This window comes from Cebidichthys violaceus, unplaced genomic scaffold (assembly GCF_023349555.1).
Source record: "Cebidichthys violaceus isolate CVI_PGR_0920_01 unplaced genomic scaffold, fCebVio1.0.p SCAF_4, whole genome shotgun sequence".
Classification (NCBI taxonomy): Eukaryota; Metazoa; Chordata; class Actinopteri; order Perciformes; family Stichaeidae; genus Cebidichthys; species Cebidichthys violaceus.
This window is the reverse complement of record NW_027176594.1, coordinates 18,392,773-18,416,652: the sequence shown is the minus strand read 5'-3', so window position 1 is coordinate 18,416,652 and position 23,880 is coordinate 18,392,773. Positions and strand designations below refer to the sequence as shown.

Sequence of the window (23,880 nt, the reverse complement as noted above, 5' to 3'; positions counted from 1 at the left end):
GCAGGTGAAAATAGACACACAAGCACACTCTAGAAATTTATAGTCATCAGCACACATTAACACACACACACACACACACACACACACACACACACACACACACACACACACACACACACACACACACACACACACACACACACACTAATCTTTTGTTCAGTCACTATACTTCCCTTTGACAACAAGCTTTGTCGTATCTACCACACGACTAGACAAACAAAATGCAAAATAATCAACTCAGATGTTCTTTTTTTCCCAAAAAGGTATGATTTTTTTTATTTATTCATGTAAAGAGTAACTATACACAATGCGTAACAGACTCAAACAGCTGTTTAATACTTAAAAATGTAAACAAATAATAACAATATAGAGCACGAGAAGAGAAAAATCACCACCGTAATTCTGTCCTGCATGTCTCTCTTTATCTCACTACTGTCTCCGCTTTTCACTATTTCACGCATTTGTCTCAAATCACGTGGAAGCCTTCCATCTCGATTTCAAGTTTCAAACAGATGTTTTAATGCAGTGGTGTAGCTTCATTTCGTCTGAATTATACCTGTGTTCCAGTGCAGAGAATTGTTAAAATTGACCAAAATCCCTACGCGTACGTCTTTGACACAACAGGCTATGAAGTCTATAAAGTGCTCACATTTAGCTGAGGGTTCTGGTGCGTTCCCAGATCTGATGCGACACAGAGAACCCATAACGACGATCCGTCATCAGTTTAAACCCTGGATGCTGTTTCCTGGACTATAAAGCATTACAAGCACAACTCTAATTCACGTGGTCCCAGTTTATGTGTCGTCTGGCTTGCTGACTTGCCCGTGAAACATAATTTAGTCTGAAGCGTCTCAAACCCCACGTCTAAAAAAAAATGCGAGTGGCAGCTTATCGATGTGGACAGACGGAAAGATTAGAATTTGGCAACATGACTAGAAGATAAAAAAAAAAAAAAAAAAAAAAAGTGATGGTGACTGAATGAGGGAGCACACATTTTGACACAGTGTGTGCTTTTTTAGTTTTCGAGCTGCTGACTGCGGATGAAGGCCTGAAATGAAAGCACAACTTCACCTTTACAAAACAGTTGCCTCCTCCACAATATGCTGGTGGGTCAAAGATATATGTATGCAGCTCCATTTGGCACAGATACGGTTTGTTCACTCCACTGGTAACATTTTTTTTTTTTGTTGTTGTTGTACATAACATCGCTCCCGCCGTGCTCTCACATGTATAAACGCACGCCTCACTGGAACAGTCACCATCTTTAGAGCTACAGTTTTATCTGCAGGAGCATTTCCATCGGACTCATCTCACCGCCAAAAAATCCCATTTTGATACAGATTGCTTTTTTTGTTTTTTTTCTTTTTTTAGAACAACAGAATTTGGGATTTAGACTCCACGTATACACGATGTGCCAGTAATCCCACAATATTGAAGCACAACTCGAGCCCTTTTACAAGCTGATCTTACGGCATGCTTCGGCACACACACACACACAGAAGTGCTGACAGTGCAGGTGTGTGTGGGCCCGGTGGAAAGCATGCAAGTATATATTTCCAAGGAACTTTCAAAAAAAAAAAAAAACCTGTCCAAATTCTTTTGAGCGACATTCAGCCTCTTGTTGAAGTCCCAACTGCCAGTTAGCGATGGTCGTCCTTCCGTCCGCTCTGATAAGCCTTCGGTTCGTTTACAGAGAGCAGGGCGAGTAAAAACAAGCCAGGACAGCAGACTGCACGTCTTGTACAAGACATCAAGCAACCACAAGATATTTTTGTTTTTGTTTGTTTTTGACAATGAAGGACACAATATAAAAAAACAACAAAAAACCACAGTCACGTTTCATTCATCCTCCTCACAAAAAGCCCCTTTTTTTTGTGCTTTGATGGTATCTGTCTTATACACATTCCTGGGCAGCCTACATACATTGTTGTTGTTTTTAATGGAGTGCTCAGATTTCTCTCTCCACCTTGATACAGTATAGGCACTGTGCTGGACAATGTCAAGGACACAAAAATAAAAAAAGACAACTTGGTTATCAATCTTAATAATTATCCAAACAAAGAAAGGAAAAACTCCATAGAGGTTAAGTTTGTCTATTAGAAATAAATTACCTTAAAAAACAAATTAGTACAAATTAATGTTGCATTATTGTGACTGAAATCAATTGGATTGTAAATGCTTTTTTTTTTTCCTTCTTCTTTTTACCACCATTTGCATGATAAAAACAACTGCGCTTGGTGATAAAGAGAGAGCTCGAGAAAGAGGTTTGACCCTGAATAAAAAAAGTAGTCGGTCTGTCTTTTAGCAGTTGGCAGTGAATGATCTGGATTTTTGTTTGTTTCGGTTTTTACGCTGTGGCGATTTCACGACACGGAGCGGCCCACAGACGCAGTCCCACCGACTACTGCAAACTACTTTTAGGAACGGGGATTCAAAACTACAGATATTTCCTTCCATCGTCCCCGATGCCTTGTCCACTGTGAGCCTAGCAGGACCACATCACCTCCCAGTCTAGCGCAGCATTATAATCCCGCTGTTGCTTCAGTCTTTCCTTTCTTTCCGTCCGTCTAGTGAAGGAGAAGCACCAGTCTCCAACCCTCACAGGAATATCTTCTCATCTTTAAATATATTCTGGTATATTTCTTGCATTGATTTGCATTGAGTTTTCATTGCGTCAGTGTCACAATACCCGCAGTCTCTGCCTTTTCAAGAGGCTGTGCGCTGAAGTGCAGGTCCACTGAGAAATGATAACAATTAAAAAAGACTAAAAAATAGAAATAAAAAAATGAACATAGTTCGTCTCCCCTCGCAGGTTAGTGGTCCATGTTTTCTGGGTTGGGGGGAGGGTGGGTGAAGCGAAGCGACTCCCACATGATGCCATGTCGTGGAATCAGACGCAGCTCTCCCTGGTCTTGATGTCCGTGAGGAAAGAGTTAAGCTGGGAAATGTCCACTACCACAGCGTCCCGTTTATTCAGATGGGCCTCTTTCAAATGGTCCTCATCACTTTGGTCCTTGGCGAAATTTACAAACACCTGCGGGGAGGGAAAAGAAGAGGGAAAAAGGGAAATTTAGACTCCCATACTGAAGTCACAGTCCAGTTAATAGTCAGAGCCTTGGGGTGCAATTGCTTACTTGGTCTAAAGTTGTCTGTGAGACGGAGTAGTCCTCTATGCTGAGGGCCTCCTTGTTCTTGGAGAGCAGGGAGAAGATGCGGGCGAGGGAGGTGAGGGAGGTGGGCAGCTGGTATTGCAGCATGTTGCGGTGCTTCTCCTTCAGTGTGCTGCCAGGCAGCTCCCGCTCGATGAACTCCATCACCGGCCGAAGGTCTGGGTCGGGGCCAGCCACCCGCAGGATGATGGTGTAGCCATCACCGAACCTGGTGAGAATGCAGCGAAGCACGTTTCATTCAACGGAACTTTCTACGCGACAAGTCTGATGAAAACTGCGATTTCCTTTCGTTTCTCATATGCGTGAGCTTTCGTGAAGTGTCCCCACCTGTTTTTGAGATGCTGCACACTGCCCAGACAGCGGAACCTGCCGTTGACCATGATGGCCATTCTGGTGCAAAGTGCTTCACACTCCTCCATGCTGAAGGAGAGAAACACACGGGAAGACACCAGGATGAGGTCAGTCGTGTTGAGGTAACCACGTCAATTAACAACAAAAACATACAGCTCCAATAATTGAGAAGGTGTAGTTCAGATGGCAAGTCTAACCTGTGAGAGGTCAGGACTACAGATCGTCCCTCTTTGATGATGCTCAGGATTGCGTTCCACAGGGCACGACGGGCTTTAGGGTCCATGCCTGTTGTGGGTTCATCCTGTGAACAGGAAGCAACAGATACTCAGCTGCTGCTACAATGTACTTTCACACCGCTGCCCTGCTTTACACAAAATAACCCAGAAGTATCTTGTGTATGAGCGAACATGTTCTACTGACCAGAAAGACGACAGGCGGTCCTCCTATGAGAGCGATGGCGGTAGACAGTTTCCTCATGTTTCCTCCGCTGTAGCTGCCCGCTGACTTGTCCACATACTTGACCAAACCCAGCTTCCGGATGCCCCACTCTGCCACCTAGTGGACAGGAAAAAGTTTTCATGTCAACCATTTTCTTTTTTCTTTTGTACATGCATACGGACTGACCTGTAATAGAGTCTGTTTGTTTATTTGCATAGACCTTTATATCTATAACTAAAGGAAAAACAAGCCTACAAAAGTAGAGTTATTATATTATATATAAAAGATCAGTACAATAAATTCAATACATCATGTCATAGTAAATCAAGTAGGCTTATGCGTGTGTTTGTTACTGACCTCACAGACTTCCTTCTCAGGCACTCCTCTCAGGATGGCGTAAAACTCGAGGTGCTCTCTGCCGGTCAGCAGGTCGTTGATGGCATCAAACTGAGGACAGTAGCCCATGTTCTGATGCACCTCGTCGATCTCTGTCGTTACACTGAAGTGAGATAAACACAAGAGTGGAATTAAGTTCCATAGAAAGCAAAAATATACAGTTCTTTTTTTTTAACTAAACGTAGCCTTGTAGTTTATGTTTTCTCCCAATTGAATGAAAGCTATCTCAATTCCCAAATCAGATTCTTTGAAGAATTTGCCTATTATTGCAATATTTATTTCAAGTGCCTTTAATTGCGTCATTGATCTGATCTACTACTACTTGCCAGACGCCCCCTCCCCCGTTGAATAAACCACAATAATATGTTTATTCTAATATGGATAATTGGATGTATTGTATATGTTGAGGAGGTATGTGTCCTACCTCTTGCCAGCCAGGTAAGCCTCTCCGCCGGTGACCAGAGAGTCTCCTGTCAGCATTTTAAAGGTGCTGGTCTTCCCTGCACCGTTCACGCCCAGCAAACCGAAGCACTGCAGGAGAAGAGAAACACCGTATGTTTATTTTCACAGGAATATAGACTTTACTGCATTCATTACATCTGCTGTATCATCTTACAAAACACATTTTTAAACAAAACCCAAACTTTTTATTTATCTGTACTAAAGAAAGCCCCGTGTTTTCCTGGTTGAGAACCCCGTCTGTTGCATGCTGTCTGTATCGTACCTCTCCAGGGGGGATGCCAACACACAGTCGGTCCACTGCCGGCTTCTGTTTCCTCTTGTAGATCTTGGTGAGCTGTCTGAGCTCCAGGATGTCGGACTGTCCTCCTCCGCTCAGGATCCTCTGTCGCTCTCTGGCCACGTCCTCGTCTTCTTCTCCAATAGGCTTCAGGTGACTGGTGGAAGACCTGGAAGGTCACAGGCAGCAAAGGGAGGAGAGACTTAGTTGAAGCCTTTACCCAGAGGGGATTCAAAGCCAGATCTACTTGTTTTGAGTTGTAATGTCTTAGTTAGGGATACTGTGTTATAAGGAAAACTCTGGAGGAATGATTCTTTTTTTTTTTGTCTCAGTGTGTATTGAAGGTTTCACCCACCTGGCCTTGAAGAAGAAGTGGTACTGAATGAGGACGGTGATGATGAAGAAGATCACGCCCTCTATGGCCATTGCAAACAGGTTCTTTCCCACCATGTCCCAGGCCAGAGGGGAGCGGAACCGGTTTTCACCTACAGAGACACGACCACAACCGGAGAACATTTAGGAAATGTATATCACGTCCCTTTCCAAAACAAAATCGGGATACATTTGGGGTAGTTGGTAAAAGGAGGTGTGCTGTAATTACCGAATCTCTCCAAAGCGTCTGACATTGCCTGATTCTTCACCATGTCGATCAGTCCTCTGCCCAGACAGAAGTGAGGGAAGATGAGGAACACGTTCTTCAGGATGTCGTTGATGCCACCGATTTCCTTAAAAAGGAACAAAGTGAATATCGACGGTTAATATTCACTCGTGAAGGTAAAGCATTCAATCATTCATTTCTAAGTTTGCATTCAAAAGCCTCTCTCTCTCTACACACTGTTGAATCAACAAACAAACAATCTATTGCTACTCTACCTAACTGAATCAAAAGGACTTGGAGACATTATTTACATTGCTTCCAAACAGCTCCAGCACAAAAGTGGAGACGCTGCCGTTGATCCCGATCAGGATGTTAACGCTGGTCAGAACCACGTAGGCCGTGCTGGGGATCTTGAAGAAGAACGAGGCTGGGTACATCAGAGGGGTGATCGACCATCTGGAGGGAGCAACGAAGATCATTTCCGATTAGCAGAGGGTTAGAGAATTAGAGAAAGTAAGAGCCAAAAACAAAACCGAGCGAGTGTCAAACTTACCCGTAGAGCAGCAGCAGCAGCGCCAGCACCGGCAGATTGGTGGAGGAGACGTAGGCGTCTTGTTGGAAACACACGAAGATAATGATGACCAGTGTGGCTGGGACGACATAGTTACACTGCAAGGGAGGAAGAGAAAGAGGGTGAACACTAGTATTACGCTTCATTTCTATTAAGACATACTTATTTAGACTTTCATTACTAATATTTAATCTAAATTAAGGAGGAGACAATGGGGCTCAGGGTCCGGCTTGACTGGAATGTCTTACCATATCCCAGACAAAGTTGGCCAGCCAATAGAGTAAGGGCTGCACTCCGCTGATGAACTGCAAGTGTTTGGCCTTGTTCACTCTCTCCTGGATGAGGAAGACCACAAAACTAGCGGGGACAAAGGACATGGCGAAGATCACGCAGATGGAAACCAGCACATCTACCGACGTCGTCATCCTGAGAACAGAGCGAAAGGAAGACGTGAGAATGATGTCTCCTCGAGAAGGACCGAAGAAATGTTGTCACTTCATAAGTGCACTCCCTCGATACTCACAATGCGACCTGCGACAGCTGCTCCTTGGTGAGGTTGAGCGGGTGATTGGAGGCGGTGATGCCAAACTTCGTGGGGTCTTGGTCGTCTTGCAGGCTCGCCCGCAGGATGCCGTTGTTCATCACATTGAGGAAAGAACCGATGCTGTGCCAGCCTTTGTTGTTGAACCAGATCTGGAAATAGAGAGGCATGTAAGTTTCTGTAACATCAGAGGAAATACAAAGCAGCCAGGAAGTACATTTCTGTGATCAGCTGTGTGTCATAAGTCTGCATGAGAATACACATTACATTATGTCTTTGCAAAGTACCGCATACAACTCTCTTCCCAATATATGTTTCCCCTCTACTCAGTCTTCAGGGCTTCTTTATATTTGGTAAGGGAGGCTTGACGGTAACCTAAAGAGTCTTGTGTTGTTGTATAACCAGTGTGTGTGTGTGTGTGTGTTTGCTAACCTTGACATTGTTCTTGGTGTCCAACCCTTGTATAAAATTGGAGAGACTGTGAAAGAAACGATCGGCTGCAGTTCCCTGGAGGGTGAGAGAGGGAGAAAGTCTTCTTTAGCACATGGGTAAACGCTCACTGTTCAAACCAGAAATATAAGTCTAGCCCCACTACAGTAGTAGCAGTTACTACAAAAATGTACCACGTTATTGCTGGCTGGTGCTGATTAGTTTAGTGCAGTGTGTATAAATAGTAACGTAATGAAATGTCTTACTCTCTCCAGACGGAAACGCCTCCTCAGTTGAGCGATCGCCTCGTCAACATCGTCCGTGTGGGCCATGAGCTGAGAGCTCCTGGCGCCCAGCGAGAATCCCCCGTATCTGTGGAGATCACAATTATTTGAATATGGGTCGAAGGACACAGCAGAGAGGCACTCGGTTCAATGTTAGCGACCGATTAGCTCAAGACGAATCGTGTCCGATAGCGTACCTGAACTCGTTGACCCAAAGCTTGTTCTTCAGGCTGAAAGAGAAGGAAAGATGAAACGAAACTTAATACAACGAATCAAGAATTAGAACTAATTCAAGTGTGCCAAAACAAATGGAAGTTGAGTGTTACCTCTTGCCAATGATCTGAGCGTAGGTTTTAACCAGATAGTCGGAGATGTTTCGGCCAGTCAAATTCTGAAGAGTGTCTGTCTCGCTGATTTTCATCTGTAAACACAAAAAGAAAGTTTTATTTTGTGTGTATTTAGGCTTTGCCTTTGTAATTTTAGATGGATAAACATTTCAGTTTGGACTTTTTAAGTTGTTTGGTGTCGCCAACCTCAAGTGGCGGAAGTCCCCCAGCGCCAGCAGGACACTCGGGAAGCATCCTCTTGCGTCCTCCACAGCTGCACTCACACATGGGAGAGGGATTCTCCATGGACCAGTTGCCTTTGTCGAACATTTCCTTCACACTTTGAGAGACTTGCGTGACCGACCACTCATCCTCTGCTGCTGTGCAGGGAGTGTCCCTGGAGCACAGAGATAGAAGTCAGATCTCCCATTTTAATGCGTATGTACAGTATAAACTACCATATTTGTGTTTTTGCTAAAACTGCAATCAGATCGACTGTAGATCTTAAGTGTTTTTATTTCCCTTAATGAACGTTTTCTCTTTGTCTTAAAACTCACGGTATGGGTTGTCCTTCCATGCAGCGTGTTCCAAATCCTGGGTTTTCTGTCAGAGCTCCCAGTAGTTTGTTGACGTGAGGGTCCTCAGGTAAGTCATTACTACAAACACACAGAGAAAACATTGCCTTTAATATCGAATAGCATGAAGACTGAAGACAGGTGCAATATATTAATAATAGATTGACATTTAGAATAGTTTTATTATCAATTTCTGACGCCACAACTCTCTTCTTGTGTAGAAGCTGTGTTTAGAAGCTGTGTTTAGTGCACTTCTCAGCAGTCGCTGAGCTTAAAATACATCAGGTAGGTCACATGCCCAAGCGTTAGTGCAGTTAGGTCATCTTTTACAATTTTAATGAGTTGTGCACTTTGTAGATGGAAATAACACGATTCTTTGGAAAATGGGTTTCTCTTGACTAAAAAAAGAGAACGCTCTGATTCAGGTGAGTTGAAGAATAAAAAGTGCTTAAATGTACAGAATGAGCAGAAACTTCCAGACATACAGAACGGTAGCTCACCTGATGAAGGTAAACTGTTCCCCATACATGCTGTGATCCAGAGTCAGACTCGGGTACTTTCCAAACGGAGGGACGATCAGGCTGAACACCAGGGCAATGCACACAAACACCGCCGGAAGAACGATCTGAAAGAAATCACATCATGACGATTCATTACAACTGACACACCTCAGAAGTACTGCCTCCCCCTCAGAGGCGTGCGATTGTTATGGAAGACAGAAAGACTTCCATTGACAACCCGTTTATTAACAGTATGTGCAATGAAAATAGCATCAGTGTACCTGAGCAAAGAAGCCTTTCCTGGAGCGCCGAGCATAGAGGAATCGTTTCCAGAGTAGTGCAACGAACTGCTGTCTCTTCAGACTCCAGCCTTTGACCTGGTACGAGCCTTTGCCATCTGTTCCACTGAGCCAGTCGGTCTCTCGGGATTCTGGACACAGACGACACAATACACATGAGCAAACTCATCTCGTCTGTGTCCTGATTCTGTAATATTGCAAATAGGATGTCTGCAATTGCAATTTCGCTGGCACAAAGCAACTGATTTGTATGCTTTGCGACATAAGTCTAGCAATGACAGCAACCATATGGTTGCTATCATTGCATTGCAGGCTGGGTAGTGCAGTTCTACCTGGGTCACCTTCAGAGTCGTTGAAGTCAAAGTCGTCCTCGGTGAAGGGCTTCAGGCAGCTCTGGTGGTCTCCAAATGCATGATGGCGACGGGTCCTGGTCGGCACGACTCCATCTGCAGCCACAGGAGGGTCAACATGTTACTATTGAGGTTCAAGTCTTCTGTTTTGTATGAAGATAACGCCCACAATAATCCAGTAAACTAAAAGCAAGTACTGATGCTGCTAATAGACGTTTAAAACAGGGGTGTAACAATGTATTTTTGAATACAGATGTGCTGTGAATCTTTAAAACGCAACCTAAATCTCACCTGAGAGCTCAACAGCGTCTACTCCACTGTCCTCAGCCACTTTCAAGAAAATCTGCAGAGTTGGAAGACACACGCTTTAAACATTGGCAGAAGCATATAAACAATAAATCAAACATGCAATTCTTTTTTTCTACTTTGGACAGTGTTTAATATGAAAGGCCCACTTAGACCAGCTGCTCCTTACCTCCTCCAGGGTGGTGTCAGATATTCCATAGCTGGATATTCCCAGGTCGGTAAGTCGGTCATCCAGCTCGTGGAAGAGCTCTACAAAGGCTCCGTCTTTAGCTGACTGGTAGGGCAAGACATAGGTGATTTCATGGCCAAGGTCCTCAACCAGGCGAGCCTCGTGGACATGCTTGAATATCAGGTTGGAGATGAGGGACACATCTGTAGTGAAGAAAGCGTGAGAGATTGGTGAGAGGGAATGATAAAACACCAACATCTTATATGCATTTCAAAGTTCATTTTACAGGAATAAACATGTGTGCCTTTAAAAGTAGCCAACTGAATGTATGTTCTCACCAATAGTGGTGGTTTCACTCTCTGGTTCGCTGCCCAGACCAGCATCTGAACTGCTCTGTGATACGCTGTCCTCCTGAACCAAAGACAAAGACGGTAAAACAGTTAACTTTTTAAGTTAAAACCACTATAAAAAGGAGGCAACTTCTCTTGTATCTTTTAAAAAACCCGTGTTCTCTGTAACGTCTCTCTAACCTTCTCGGCCTTCTTGATGTAGGACACAGTGCTGGCAGAATTCCTGCAGGACTGAAGTGTCAAGTCATAGTCTCTCTTGACCAGGGTCAGGTAGTAGCCCGTGCCCAGCTGGGTCTTCAGGAAGAGGGAGGAGCCAACGCAGCACAGCTTCCCGTGGGAAATGATGGCGATGCGGTCACCCAGGATGTCGGCCTCGTCCATGTGATGAGTGGACAGGATGATGGTGCGGCCTGATGAGGAACAGAGGGACACATTCAAATGACAAAACTACAGAATTACACCTCGAGTTATTGAAAGTAATTCGTAACCGTTACCGGCTATGCACCAACTGTCAGTTGTATTTACCTTGTCTGTATTTAAGCAGCAGGTCCCAGATGCCCCTGCGTGCGTAGGGATCGACCCCGGCAGTAGGTTCATCCAGGATCACAACTTTTGAGCCCCCAACAAAAGCCAGGGCCACTGACAGTTTCCTCTGCATCCCTCCTACAAAGACAACAGGAAGTCAAGACCGTTTTCAAAAATTGCTATCAACATGACAATCTCCCTGTATAACAGGACTTGTGAAACTACTAAAAAGGTAAAGAAACGTAAAACAATCCAACTGACCGGAGAGCGTGCTGGTGCGGGAATGCCGTTTGTCAGGCAGTCCGACATCGTTCACAATTTGTTCCATCTCAGCCTTCACCTTCTCCTCCGTCAGCCCCTTCAGACGGGCGTAGAACCAGATGTGTTCCTCCACCGTCAGCCTGGATTGCAGCAAAGCAACAAATCAAACGGTTACCAAATACACAAGAATGCTACAAGCGTGCAAAGAATTCAGTCTTTGTTGCCGCTGTATACGTACATGCTGAAAAGTACGTTGTGCTGGGGGCAGACGCCCAGATTCTGCCGGATGGTGCTGAGTTCACTGCGGATGTCCTTGCCGTGGATGTAGGCTGTGCCAGATGTGGGTGGGAACAACCCCGTCAGGATTGACCTATCAGAGAGGCACACAACAATCACCATTAACAGCTGTCTCAACGGAGTAGATTTTAACGTCTTTCAACTAGTTTCTCGATGAACTGCAGACAATGTGTGTATAATCTTACATGGTCGTGGTCTTGCCGGCTCCATTGTGGCCGAGGAAGGAGGTTATCTGTCCCTTATAGAACCTCAGGGACAGTCCGTCTACAGCCAGCTTTTTTCCATGGCTGTAGACCTTCACCAGGTTCTCGATGTAAACACCTGGCTCGATGTGGCTCGGCTCCTCCTCAATACAAACAGCTGTGGGGAAAAAACCAAAACAAAGACAACAGCATTTAATAAAAGGACAAAAGCTGAGGTTTCACTGGACACATAAAAGGGAAGGATCATCCATCTGCATTTGAAACTTGAGACAATTTTTGCTGGATGAATATATATATGAAAATTCCTTCCTAAACAGAAAGACATAAATAAATAGCAATGATGGTGATTGTGATTTGTACCTTCAGCGTTGCCCTTCTTTGACAGAGGGGTGGAGATGTTTGTGTTTTCTTTCTCTCCACACCAGTACGTCTTAGTGAAAGGGAAGTACCAAGGCCTGGGGATCCCATACTGACCTGGAATAGAGTGACATTTCTCAGTACTGTCCATCAAAACAATCCCGACTATTTAACCACACATCATGGATTAAGCACTTTACGGAACCACAATCTTAAACCACATCCACTGCTCACCAGGGAACACAGATTCGATGTACCAGGTCATCATTCCGTAGAGCACAGCGTCAAACAGCATGAGGGAGATAGAGGTGGTCAGGTTGTAGCTGTCCTCCTCCAAAGGGCTGGCCAGCAGGTTCGACCACTGGATGCCCACCCCTTGCTCCTCAAACAGGGCAAAGTACTCACAGCCGAAACCAAACGCCACAGGGGACAGCAGACTCTGTGAGAAGAACAAAGAAGCCGGAGTTTAGCGGAGACAGAAAAACAACTGGACGCACCGCTCAACACACGCTGTATGTATTCAAAGGAGCATTGTTCAATTTCTTCCACACACACACCACGATAAGTTTTGCTCCAAAGCCAATGTAGTCTTGCCAGGCGACACACAGCACGTAGGGCAGGTAGAGCGTGAAGTATATGATGCCACCGCAGGCAGCTGCCAAGTTGGCACGAGAGAACAGAGTGCTGATAAGGAAACACTGCATGATGGTTACGACGCCGAAGGACGCCAGGAAGAGAAACACCACGCCTGGGTCACTGTAAGGCAGCAGGTTTCCCATCTGAAAAGGGTGGCAGGGGGGAGAAAAAAGTGGAAAAATGTTATAATACTTTCCCGGTTACAGCGGTATGATGTCACTTGTTTTCCACAATTTGGTGACATTTCTAAACTACGAAGTGACTATCAAGTTAAACGTGTAAACATCAGCCCGGATCAGTGTGAATATGTTCACTTGTTTTGCTGACATTCCTGGAGGAGGACAAAGAGTGTTGTGTGTGTATGTATGTGTGGCAACACCAACCTTCAATAATACCACCAACAAGCCGGCGCTGATCAGGAGCGGGATCAAGCTGCTGATGAACCAGCTGAGCCACAGGGTGCCGTTGTTCAGCCCCATGATCCTCATGGTCTCTTTGAGCCGCGCCTCCTTCTCGTACACCACGCCCTTGATGATGATGGCTACCGAGTACATCCACGCCAGGGTCATGAAGAGAGGCATGGACCGACTCATCACTCGCAGGAAACTGAAAAAAAAAAGTCAAAATTGGTTATGCATGTTTTAAACTTAACTTAAACTATACTCTTGCGTTGCACATTGGTCGCTTACATGTCGTCAACATAGCAGGGGTAAGGCATCTGCTGGATGTAGATGCCCGTCTTCTCCTTGGTGCCAGTGATGGCTCGGATGATTCCGTGCTCGATGACGTCCTGCAGGTAAGAAAATCCGCCCCAGATGTACCGAAGGTCCTCGAAGGGGTCTGCCCTGGGACCGGGGTCCCAATAGCTGCAAAGCAAAATGAAAATCAGTTAGCTCAAAATAAGCAAAGCTCTGCAAAGGGTCTGTAATTCAATAATAGTTATAGCTTCTCACCCGTCTTTGATCTTGTTCGTCCTCTCCACGTTGTCAATGTCCATGCGAATCTTATAGTTGATGTTGGGAGGCAAGTCGGTGCTGTTGCTATGGGCGATGTCAGGAAACACGATTCCGGCCCAGAACTTCTGGTTGTTCAGAAGACCCATGGACTTGTTGACCAGTCTCTCCTCATTAGCTACCGGCTCCAGCTTGTCCAGGTTCACACACTGAAAGGGAGAGAGAGGGGTTACGCCATGTTTTACTCTAAAAGTCTGACTAGGAATGAAGTCATTGTGGGGTCTAAATGATGCACGAAGGTCTTTGTCACACAGTTAAAGAAGGATGGAAAAAGAACGGATGTAATGACTTAAAGTAAATTAGTCTCACGCTTTTTAATAGGTCTCAAAAAAAAAAAATCATTAAAAATCCTGCTCACACAATCAAATGCTTTCCTCGCAAATATTGATCAGTAGCCGATAACAACAATGAACTCTTAACCCTGTTACACAAACTCACTGAGCAACCACAACAGAGTTGTTCAGCTGATTTGTTGAGACCTCGTACAGATTAGCCTCTCACATAGCTGACATAAGCTGACTTGCACCTCTTGGCCTCACACTGTGTGAGAAGCCAAGGAGTTCAGAAAGCATGACGACAACTGCAGCATGAGCGCCCCTTATCCTGCAGGTGTGACAGACTTTTATGGTTCTGTACGGCCTCGAGATAGTTCTAGTGTGAGGAATGTTAGTTTACACACATTATATGGTCTCCATAAGAAGAGGTAAGAGTAGGTCAGTGGGGTGTTTGCAGTGTTGTTAAACCGAAAGTTAAATAATTAGCGTGACACCTAATTGACCTCAAGTTATGGTTTAAGAATCCCTCTTTTGAAATGATTTGTATTTTTCTCATTGTCATCAGTTTATCGTTAATTGTCAGTGTCTTCGGTCTTTGGAGTGAAAACCATCATCCCTCATTCAGCAAATCTGATCATTACAGAGAACACCACAAGGCTGTTAGTCCACTGAACCTTGATGTTCATTTTAGAGGACTCTCAGTGAAGAAATGAGATACATAGAAGTCAACAACTCACTCAGACACAAACATTGATTAACATTTGGCAGGAGTTAAAGGGTGGTTGTTGATCGCTTAAGGCTTGGCTCTGGCATACTGACCCAAAAAGGCATGACACCGGGAGCAGTGACAAACTCGGCATGACAATGATTCGACTCGGTGAGGGAAGGAAGGGGAAAGAACATTCGATTTCAAGGGTTGTGAATAAAAAAAATAATGGAATAATGGAAGATTTTGAAATGCGACGACCTATTTGGGCAATTAGCATTTAACCTATTTCCCCAGTAGGTCTTGACCTAAATGGAAGATATTGGGTAACAGCTACTTTACAGACACTTAACTTAACTTAAGACCCGTACAAGTAAGGAAAACAAGGACGTCTACGCGGTAATATCGACTGAACTCGTCATGTGAAAACATCATAACACGCTCTACTATCCGTTTCTTTGAAGTCAAGCTTGGTTTTGGTATTTTACGCACTGAGTCGCCATCATTACACACACACTGCTTTAACAGAACATGTCAGAGGTGTGCGTTGGTGTCACGCATCCTGCACTAACACACTAACCTCCATGAAGCGTGAGATGGTCTGGATGGCCTGGTCGGTTTCGTTGAAGACGTCTCTCCAGGTGTAAGCGGACCCTGCGGGTCTTTGGTCCTCTGAGACTTTCGTCAGGAAGGCCGACACATCTGACACCCGCCACTCAGTCTCGCTGAGCTGGGCATTGAAGAACGCAGCACTGGCGTTATTCTGGAGCATCGTCTGCAAAGAGGAAGGTTTGTGTTGTTTATTATAGAGAGTCAATGTACAAATACTTATAAGTGACGATAAAGAAAACCTAAAACATCAAAGAGGATGCAGATAAACATCTATAGGTGGCGCAAGTCTTCCTGTCATAAGACTTCCCTTATTAACCTACTTGTAAAAGGTGCTTTAAGGCTTGTGTGGCTCTGTGGCCTTTATTGCTGCTGTGTGTTTGTGTGGCTCTGTGGCCTTTATTACTGCTGTGTGTTCTATTATACTGTCGTTAGATGTTCTGTGCTCCAGGCTTCTCTCAAATTAATTACATCTATTATCAACAACCTTTTTCCTGCTTCCCTGACAGAGAAAACTATTTCATGACAGCAGAGACAGCAGTCTAATCAAATAATTAAAAAAAAGTGAACGATATTCAAGGTTTAGCCCGGTTATTCCTTAATTAACTTTAGGTTTAATTGTACAAGACAAATTCAAACTAATAGTGTTAGATGTCATGTTTTCAAAATGCATCCAATTGTTATTTAGAAGTCTGGGACTCTTTATATACAGTTAATGGTCTCAAAAATCTTATTTGTGAAGGTATCGTACAGAATCACCTTTCGCCACTAGGTGGAAGTGCTACTTATGTAATTTACATGGCGTTGTGGCAAAAAAAGCTGTGGGGGAAAAAAAACAAAACACATTTCCAGCCAGGAAGAGCCATGTTGTGAACTACATGCCATCTGATACAGACTTTTTAAATGGCTCATTCTATTAGAGTGACTGTAATTTTATACTCGTAGATCTATTTGTAGGTCAAGCAGTGCTTGTGCTTGTCCCTGCGTGATATCACCGACAAATTGTTTAAATGTGGACAACCACGGGTTTGCTTTAAAGTTTCACACTGGCGCCAGAGCCGTATTTTAATATCACGCTGAAAAATCCCTCCATGCTTTGTTTTAATGAACCAAGTTTCATGGTTGACCTCAGCCTGTTGGCCCTTTCGGGTGAATTGTCTGTCTGCACTCTCTTGTTAGTCTCACTTTTACATTTACCCAGAAGACACCGGTTAGCATGAAAAATGGACGACTCATGGCCTCGGTCCTCTTTCTCCGCAGTTACAAGTACTTTTATCAACCCGTGAACAACCCACAAGAGGATAATATCTGACAAAAAGGGTCAGATTTTTTGTTAATATAGTCCTAACATGGCCCCATACTCCAGCAGCCTGGCTGGTGCACTCTACAGAAGCTTCAGTATGGTCCTTCACATCAGACACATAATTATAGTGAAGCCACAGAGATGCACAGATTGCCGTCTTCAACCCCATCATGTAAACAGGAAGAGGACTGAGAACACAGCTCTGGTGTGTGTGTGTGTGTGTGTGTGTGTGTGTGTGTGTGTGTGTGTTGGCAGTGCATCCCACTCACCCTGACCATGTCCATTTCCTCGCCATTCTCCATGAAGTTCCAGACTTTGGGCCTCATCTCCTCCCACATCCCTCCAAGGTCCCTCAGCACGCCGAACTCCTGGAAGGTCTTATTAACCTGCAAAACACACAAACACGCTCAGCCTTAGTCAATGGGGGTTCATTCGTGATTCTCCCGGAGATGAGAGGGGGCCTTTCTGTACCTCGTGGATGATTCTCTGCGTGGCCGGAGTATCTGGGGTGTACAGGATCTTCCCCATGAGCAAAGGCTTCAGAGCTCTCCAGATCATCCTGGAAATGGGGCTGGACTCCAGGCTCCGCATCATGTTGTTACAATAGGGAGCTGGAAAATAAACACACACACGCATTTTGAGTCTTGAACATCGTCTGTCCTGTGTAAACGGTAAATTGGCAGGGACTCTGGGAAAAATACATCTGGTGAACAAATACAAAATGGGGGTCGTTTCAGGTCGTTGGGACGCTTACTGGAAGAGTTGTCGTAAGCTGCGAGGGGATCACTGTCGCTGGCGTTGCCATGGTTTCCGAACAGGGCCTTGTAGTTGTTGTCCTCGTACCAGTTGAGAGACTTGATTTTGAGGCCGCCTCCCTCGGGGTGTCCGCAGACGATACGTGACACGGCTTGGTACATCTGGTTTGGAGAGCCTGTGGCATTTGCAGTTAGATACTGGATCTCCTTACGCATGTCCTTCCAACTCTTCATACTGACAAGCTGGAGGGAGAGACACGAACAGAAACGTTAGCATGATGAAGGCTGGAAGTTAGTCAGTAAATACACCATTCCAAGTCCAAACACAGACGCATCTCCCCGACCCATGAAGCACATCTTAGATGAGACGTCATGAGGTCGCTGAATATACCGCCTGTCATATCTGCACATGCTTCTTCCTTCAGGGTATCTCATGTGTCTCATGTACTGTAGCTCAGCGTGAGAAGTGTTAATAATATGGCTATCATCTGTCACAACAGAGGCAGCTTATATGCACCCTGTGTGTGTGTGTGTGTGTGTGTGTGTGATGCTGTGGGTTTGAGGTAGTTAAAGGTTATCACACATACACTATGAGAGGTATTCATGGAAGTCAAGTGGAGACACTTAGTCGTCTGCCTGACTAAGTTAAATTTAACTGCTGTACCCTGTGCTATCTTTCTCTTCCTGGGTGTGTGTGTGTGCGTGTGCATTTCTCTCTAGAGGAGATGTTATCACACCCTTTCTAATATAAAAAGCGACTGATCATGTATGGTCATGAAATGTCTTAAGGTGTATTAGTATTGTCCTGTACTCTCTGGTGTTATTAGGTTTTACGTCTCCACTCTGCAGCTGTTTCTTTATCACACGAGTGCAGAACTCTCGCCTCGTTATCACGGTGCAAAAAAACGTGTACAGCTGCTCCCCGGCCACTAAAACAGTCCTATTATACTCCAGTATATTTGATTTATTTGCTTGCGACCAAACTGTGTGGTTATGTTCCCAATAACTACAAAAGATATTCCTCTGGTCTCAGGAGAAACTGTCCTCGGTAGACTCTCAACATCAGCGTTACGCCAGGCTGAAGGGAGCAGCGAGTTCATTTTGGTTCACACAGGGGTTACTACAGGTCAAGACAAGTTACCACAAGTTCCCCGTCAATGTCTCCAAACTGGTCAACTGCACACGCAATTATGTCACCACACTCGTGATTGGGAAGGAATGAGCGGAGGGGGTTTTTGTGTTGTTTTTTTCTTGTGCAAGTAAAACAAAGAAAAGGGCAAAAGAAGAGGGGGGAGCTTTTGTTGCCTAAGCGTGAACCGCGGGAGGGCTTACGATTAACTCAAAGCTCTGAAGTGGGAAGAACGGAGGCTGAGAATATCACACCTTTTCCTGAGGTGAGTATGGGAGGAGGTCAGAGATAGATGACAGAAGCTGAGAGACAAAGAGAGAAGGGAAGTCCATATGAGACTGCAGCAAAGCAGGAGGTGGAAATGAGTGCAGAAGGCGGGAGAACAAAGAGAGGTTACTGTCGGTCGTTCTCCTAATAGGCAAACCTCCGCAGGCTCCATAAGTAGAGCGCTATTATACAGACAAGCGTTGCTGTGTACACACTCACCACACAAACACACACGCGCGCACGCACAAACGAGGTCGTGGTCGGACACGTTTCAAGACAAATAACACTGTTTTCTCTGTCGACTTAATAAGCTGACCAGTCTGCAGCGTGGAGTTGTTATTCTGCCCGTCAACAAGATATTCAACACTGTTTTCCGTCAAAGCAAAAGTGAGACAGGGAGAACTGTTGCGTCTCAGATCACCGACACAGACACACACACACACACGCACGCACGCGCGCACGCACACACACAAACACACACACACACACACACACACACACACACACACACACACACACACACACACACACACAAGCTCTCCCTGAGATCGTTCTGTATGCGGTTGCTTCGCAGCCACATCAAACCGCCTCCTTCCTGCTCTTTCACATGCAAAGAACTGGGTGCAATAATGTGTGTGTTGTGTTGGACTGGGTGCATATCTGAGTCTTTCTGCAGTCGGTGTTCGTGTGAGGCTGCCTGTGTTTGTTAATGCATGGGAAAGATGTTGGGGTGTGCATATGCATTTTCTACATTATGTTTTAGTAAGTATGCGTCTTCAGCTCTTCATTGCAAGAGGCTGACAGAAACCTCAGACACCATTTTCTTTCTCCTGTTATGAGTACACACACACACACACACACACACACACACACACACACTCTGACCATGAAGTCCACTGAATTTAGAGCTTTTGATCAAACTTGCGTCCAGATATAAAGTGGTAGATTTCTACGTGATGACAGCGATCGGGTTACGGGACAGAGAGGTTACTCTCTACCGCTGCGCTAAGCAACCTCCTAAGCTACTCCGGGGCAAACAATGCAAATAAGATAAATGTCACTAATGTTTCCGAGAAGCACGTTGATTACATCAGTGTGCGTTTGTTAGGCTCGTAAGGGGAAGAAACAAATTACAGAGATACAATCAATTTAAGGAGCATGCATGGCTGTTGAGCAATGTTGATTAGGAAAAGATGAAAAATCTGCCACTTTTTCAAGTGCAACTAAACTTGTTTCAGATGCAGACGATAACTCGTGAGGAGGTTCCTGTTACTCAAGAAAAAGAGGAAACACAGAAGTGCAGTTCTTCATTCTGCCAACCGTTTATCTTATCCACCAAGCTAAGCTAAGAAAACCAATATGATCTGCTTTAAAACCAAATAATACACACTGAGGAGGAATGATAATCAGTGATTAAACAGATGCTTTTTCAGTGACTATGCCACTCTGTTTTAACATTTTCTATCTACCAGCAGCCTAAAATAAGCACAAAGTCTCCACAGGAGTGTAAAAGATCAACAATAGCTGGTTCAGGTACAAACCAAAAAACACGGAGAAGCTCGGGAGGAAGCTGTTCAAGAGGGATTTTGGTTAAACATTCTTCCTCTTTTATGATGGACGGAGGATCAAAAGGATCGGTGAAGGCTGCAACGTTTGTAGTTGAGGACAGAAGAAAAGACAAGCTCACTGATGTTCTTACAGCTGCTTAGACAGGAAGCGCTATCTCACACACACACACACACACACACACACACACACACACACACACACACACACACACACACACACACACACACACACACACACACACACACACACACACACACACACACACACACACAGCTGGGTCTATGGTTTTGCCAACTCAGCAGAGCTGGAGCCTGAGAGAAAGGGGGTTGTGTGTGTGTGTGTGTGTGTTTGCACCAGCGACTGCAGCCCCTCTCCTCTCGTTCTACATTCCAGCAGCTCCGACTCAGCTACATTGGCTTAAGTCTGGCATGCGAGTGTGTGTGTGTGTGAGCGCATATACATACATGTGCGCTCTCGACACCACTAGAATTACCGTATCGTGGTTGTATGCCTGCGTGCGACCGATCAAGTTTCAGTATGACTCCATGTCTGATCAAAATGGCATCACTTCGACATTTTATCCTCTTGCCTTATGTTTTGATGTTTTTAAGCACTTTGAATTGCCTTGTTGTTGAACTCTGCTACACAAATTAACTTGCCTTGCCTCTTAGACATTTGTGTGAAATCGTCATAACTAGCATACGAATTCTTGAGCTATGACCAAAAAAGTGTTTCGTGGGATCACAGTGACTTTTGACCAACATGATCTTGCCAATTTCTAAGAAATTCCCTCTCGGCGTATTCTGAGATATCTGAGATATCTGAGAAAATGGGAAGAACAACAACCCGAAAACATAATGCCTGCTGTCACAAAGGCCTAAGAAAGGGGAATGTGATCCAGAGAAAAACCAGGCCCACGGGGGTAGAACAAAGCCTCTATTAACATGGCTGAATGTTGAAAGGACTCATGTGGACACGTAATGGCCGCCTAACCTTGAGGAGGGATCCCACTTTCTCCTCTTCTTTGACATTATTCACTTTTACATAAGGATCAGCTGCTTTGCTCTTTGCTCCTGTTAAACCCACGCAGCACTTCCCCCTTTGTATGACTTGTACGAAATTCCGTGAATCAACGTGTGCATACTCCACGGAGAGCTCGTTCTAAGTAAGGATTGATTTTAAACATTGGTACTGGAGGCTGAACTTTGGAAGTAAATATTTCAGTAATCCTGTTTTCTAAATGTTATAAAGTGAGTAGGTTGTGTTCCCTGTGTGTGTGTGTGTGTGTGTGTGTGTGTGTGTGTGTGTGTGTGTGTGTGTGTGTGTGTGTGTGTGTGTGTATCTACCTCCACGGCCAGTGCTCCCAGGCTCTCCAGAAGAGCGTCGGTTGCAGCTGAGACCTCCTGAACGACTTTGGGGTCCGACTTCACATCCTTCTGTTAGACAGAAAAAGGCCATGTTTACTATGCAGCTGAGATTTTTTACACTGTATTGTTGGTTCCTGTGCACAATGAATACATCCTGAAAAAAACTACATACAGTGAAACAGAAAATGGAACAAAGTATATGTTTATTGTCCATTAATTGCTTGCCAATTAGCTTATTTCAAATGATCTTGAACCATTACTGTACTAACAGCTGTAGTATCTTCCATGTTTTATCCATTTATACACTTTAGAATTAAAGATGAAGGTGAGAAGGGGAGGCAAAGGACAAATAGAAGAGAGAGAAGAAGAACAACATTGGGGTGAAAGGTGAACGGAGAGGCGAGCAGAGAAAGAACAACAGGTCAGTGTAGCTTTGACCTCCTATGTTCCCGTCTGTCAAACTGTTTGTGTGTGTGTGTGTGTGTGTGTGTGTGTGTGTGTGTGTGTGTGTGCGCGTGTGTGCGTGTTCTCGTTTATCACACTAAGCTGTCAGCTGTTGGAACGCCTGGCGCCCGATAAAGCACAGGCGTCGCTGAAGACGGAACAGCCATCAAGTAAAAGAGAAAAGTTCTTTCTCTCATTTGCTCGTTCTTGTTTTCTCTTTACTTAACGATTTCTAAACGTACACACACATACACCCACACACAGAGCAACTAATGGGAGAGCGTTGAGTTATGCAAGAGTTCTCTCCCTCACTCTTTTGCACAATTTTGTTGCTTTGGAAAGGAATTACCTTTCTTGCATCAACATGTGGAGACTGAGTTCCAATAATAAAAGAGGAAGAGTGTGTTTTTGGGAGTGAATCGCATCCGCTGCGAGGCAGGAAATGATTTAATTCTCATGTCAAGTGAGCGGCTTTTCTAATCTCTTCAACGGCACAGCAAGGCTACAGGTTATTGAGAATCGCTGACTCGATAATGACACTCTTCCTGTGTCTGTTTGTTTCTCCCTCTAAAGAGAAGTAGGCCAACTAGCAGCAGACCGGCTGAGGTTTTTTTTTTTTTTCCGCCTCTTGCCACTTCACCATTGTGACCCAAGTGTGAGTCACGGGTTTTATGGGAAGAGGGCAGGCTGTTCTGTAAGATACAGGCAGAGGAGAGGTGACGCTGGACAGGGAGGAGGCGGCGGGACAATGAGTAGAGAAAACAAGGGAATCCAGAAAGCTCAAAGTTTCACAGTAGGCAGAAAAGATGAGGGATCAGGGATTTACGTCCGATGGTTGGATACGGGGGTCTATCTTTTGCCCTGTACAAACAGTGAACCGCCTTGTCGCATAATATTAGTGTCACAGTCAGCGGATTACAATAAGTCTGTGACCAGACCAACCCGTTTGAGACTGTGCACTTGTTCATGATGTCGTTTTAGTTGCTAGGCTTTGCTTTTTATGTTAAAATTCTGGTTGAATGTGTTTTGACTCTACAGATAAACTCACCCGAATGGGTTTGAAAAAGTCCAAGTTGGACAGGAAGTGGCTCTGGGCTTTGTTCAGCCAATCGCTGGAGGACTTGCAAATGATTTCTTGAGTCAGACGGGACACGTTGCGGTCGGCAATGTGGACAAACTCCTCCAGGGGCGTGGCGTTACAGAGGTCCCGGAGATGGAAGCCGAAACCTTTGGTCAGCACCTGGACAAGAGAGAAAAAAAAAAAGAAGAGCACACGTGGTTCAGAAAGGGTAGAGATTATGAAATCACATGTGGACAAGATACTTTGGGAGGACAGAGGTGGAGATAAATAAATCAAAAAAAGAAATATCCATCAAACATAACCAGTAAAAAAAAGAAATATCCATAAAACATAACCAGTATATCTGATTTAGTTTGGGACAAATGTTAAAGGGACAACAAAGTGGCACAAGGGACTGATTCAAGAACTGTTTTACTTTACTACGAAAAAAGCAGAGGCTCCTCCCAACAAATAATTAGAGGTGATCCAGTCAACTATTCATAATATAAAGCATAAAAAAAAAAATTTAAACAAAGCAAAGTTATAGAGGGGTCTTTATTCATAATGCTAAGTCACTGTTTGTGTTCTTGGTTTTTTTTGAGTCCATAAAGGTTAAGTTTCTAAAACTTGTGTACAAAACAATGACGTCACAGGAAGATACCGCTGAGCAACCGTGAGGGACAGAAATGTTCGGAATGTCAATGCTGCGGCT

The 23,880-nt window shown here is 44.6% G+C and overlaps 1 protein-coding gene across 2 annotated transcripts in view; it reads right to left on the bottom strand.

Annotated features, from left to right (window-relative positions):
* Positions 1-244: 244 nt before the first annotated feature.
* The window catches only part of LOC137885336 (phospholipid-transporting ATPase ABCA1-like), a 37,367-nt gene continuing 13,731 nt past the window's right edge, over positions 245-23,880 (bottom strand). Inside the window, exons 7-49 of one of the 2 annotated variants that reach the window (XM_068727560.1) lie at positions 23,157-23,348; positions 21,644-21,733; positions 17,332-17,575; positions 17,049-17,188; positions 16,847-16,963; positions 15,246-15,440; positions 13,625-13,833; positions 13,361-13,537; positions 13,055-13,277; positions 12,593-12,814; positions 12,270-12,474; positions 12,039-12,152; positions 11,661-11,835; positions 11,417-11,548; positions 11,179-11,318; positions 10,918-11,055; positions 10,573-10,802; positions 10,381-10,453; positions 10,043-10,245; positions 9,859-9,910; positions 9,550-9,663; positions 9,200-9,348; positions 8,919-9,043; positions 8,401-8,499; positions 8,051-8,240; positions 7,844-7,938; positions 7,715-7,747; positions 7,500-7,605; positions 7,237-7,311; positions 6,787-6,956; positions 6,512-6,689; positions 6,246-6,361; positions 6,004-6,148; positions 5,696-5,819; positions 5,450-5,579; positions 5,080-5,263; positions 4,780-4,886; positions 4,317-4,458; positions 3,942-4,076; positions 3,719-3,822; positions 3,498-3,590; positions 3,135-3,378; positions 245-3,034 (exon numbers count right to left, since the gene is read on the bottom strand). In XM_068727560.1, coding sequence (XP_068583661.1) covers positions 2,891-3,034; positions 3,135-3,378; positions 3,498-3,590; positions 3,719-3,822; positions 3,942-4,076; positions 4,317-4,458; positions 4,780-4,886; positions 5,080-5,263; positions 5,450-5,579; positions 5,696-5,819; positions 6,004-6,148; positions 6,246-6,361; positions 6,512-6,689; positions 6,787-6,956; positions 7,237-7,311; positions 7,500-7,605; positions 7,715-7,747; positions 7,844-7,938; positions 8,051-8,240; positions 8,401-8,499; positions 8,919-9,043; positions 9,200-9,348; positions 9,550-9,663; positions 9,859-9,910; positions 10,043-10,245; positions 10,381-10,453; positions 10,573-10,802; positions 10,918-11,055; positions 11,179-11,318; positions 11,417-11,548; positions 11,661-11,835; positions 12,039-12,152; positions 12,270-12,474; positions 12,593-12,814; positions 13,055-13,277; positions 13,361-13,537; positions 13,625-13,833; positions 15,246-15,440; positions 16,847-16,963; positions 17,049-17,188; positions 17,332-17,575; positions 21,644-21,733; positions 23,157-23,348 — 6,273 coding nt within the window. In that variant the 3' untranslated portion in view covers positions 245-2,890. The remainder of the gene's footprint in view (positions 3,035-3,134; positions 3,379-3,497; positions 3,591-3,718; positions 3,823-3,941; positions 4,077-4,316; positions 4,459-4,779; positions 4,887-5,079; positions 5,264-5,449; positions 5,580-5,695; positions 5,820-6,003; positions 6,149-6,245; positions 6,362-6,511; positions 6,690-6,786; positions 6,957-7,236; positions 7,312-7,499; positions 7,606-7,714; positions 7,748-7,843; positions 7,939-8,050; positions 8,241-8,400; positions 8,500-8,918; positions 9,044-9,199; positions 9,349-9,549; positions 9,664-9,858; positions 9,911-10,042; positions 10,246-10,380; positions 10,454-10,572; positions 10,803-10,917; positions 11,056-11,178; positions 11,319-11,416; positions 11,549-11,660; positions 11,836-12,038; positions 12,153-12,269; positions 12,475-12,592; positions 12,815-13,054; positions 13,278-13,360; positions 13,538-13,624; positions 13,834-15,245; positions 15,441-16,846; positions 16,964-17,048; positions 17,189-17,331; positions 17,576-21,643; positions 21,734-23,156; positions 23,349-23,880) is intronic. The other variant, XM_068727561.1, reaches the window with a different exon arrangement.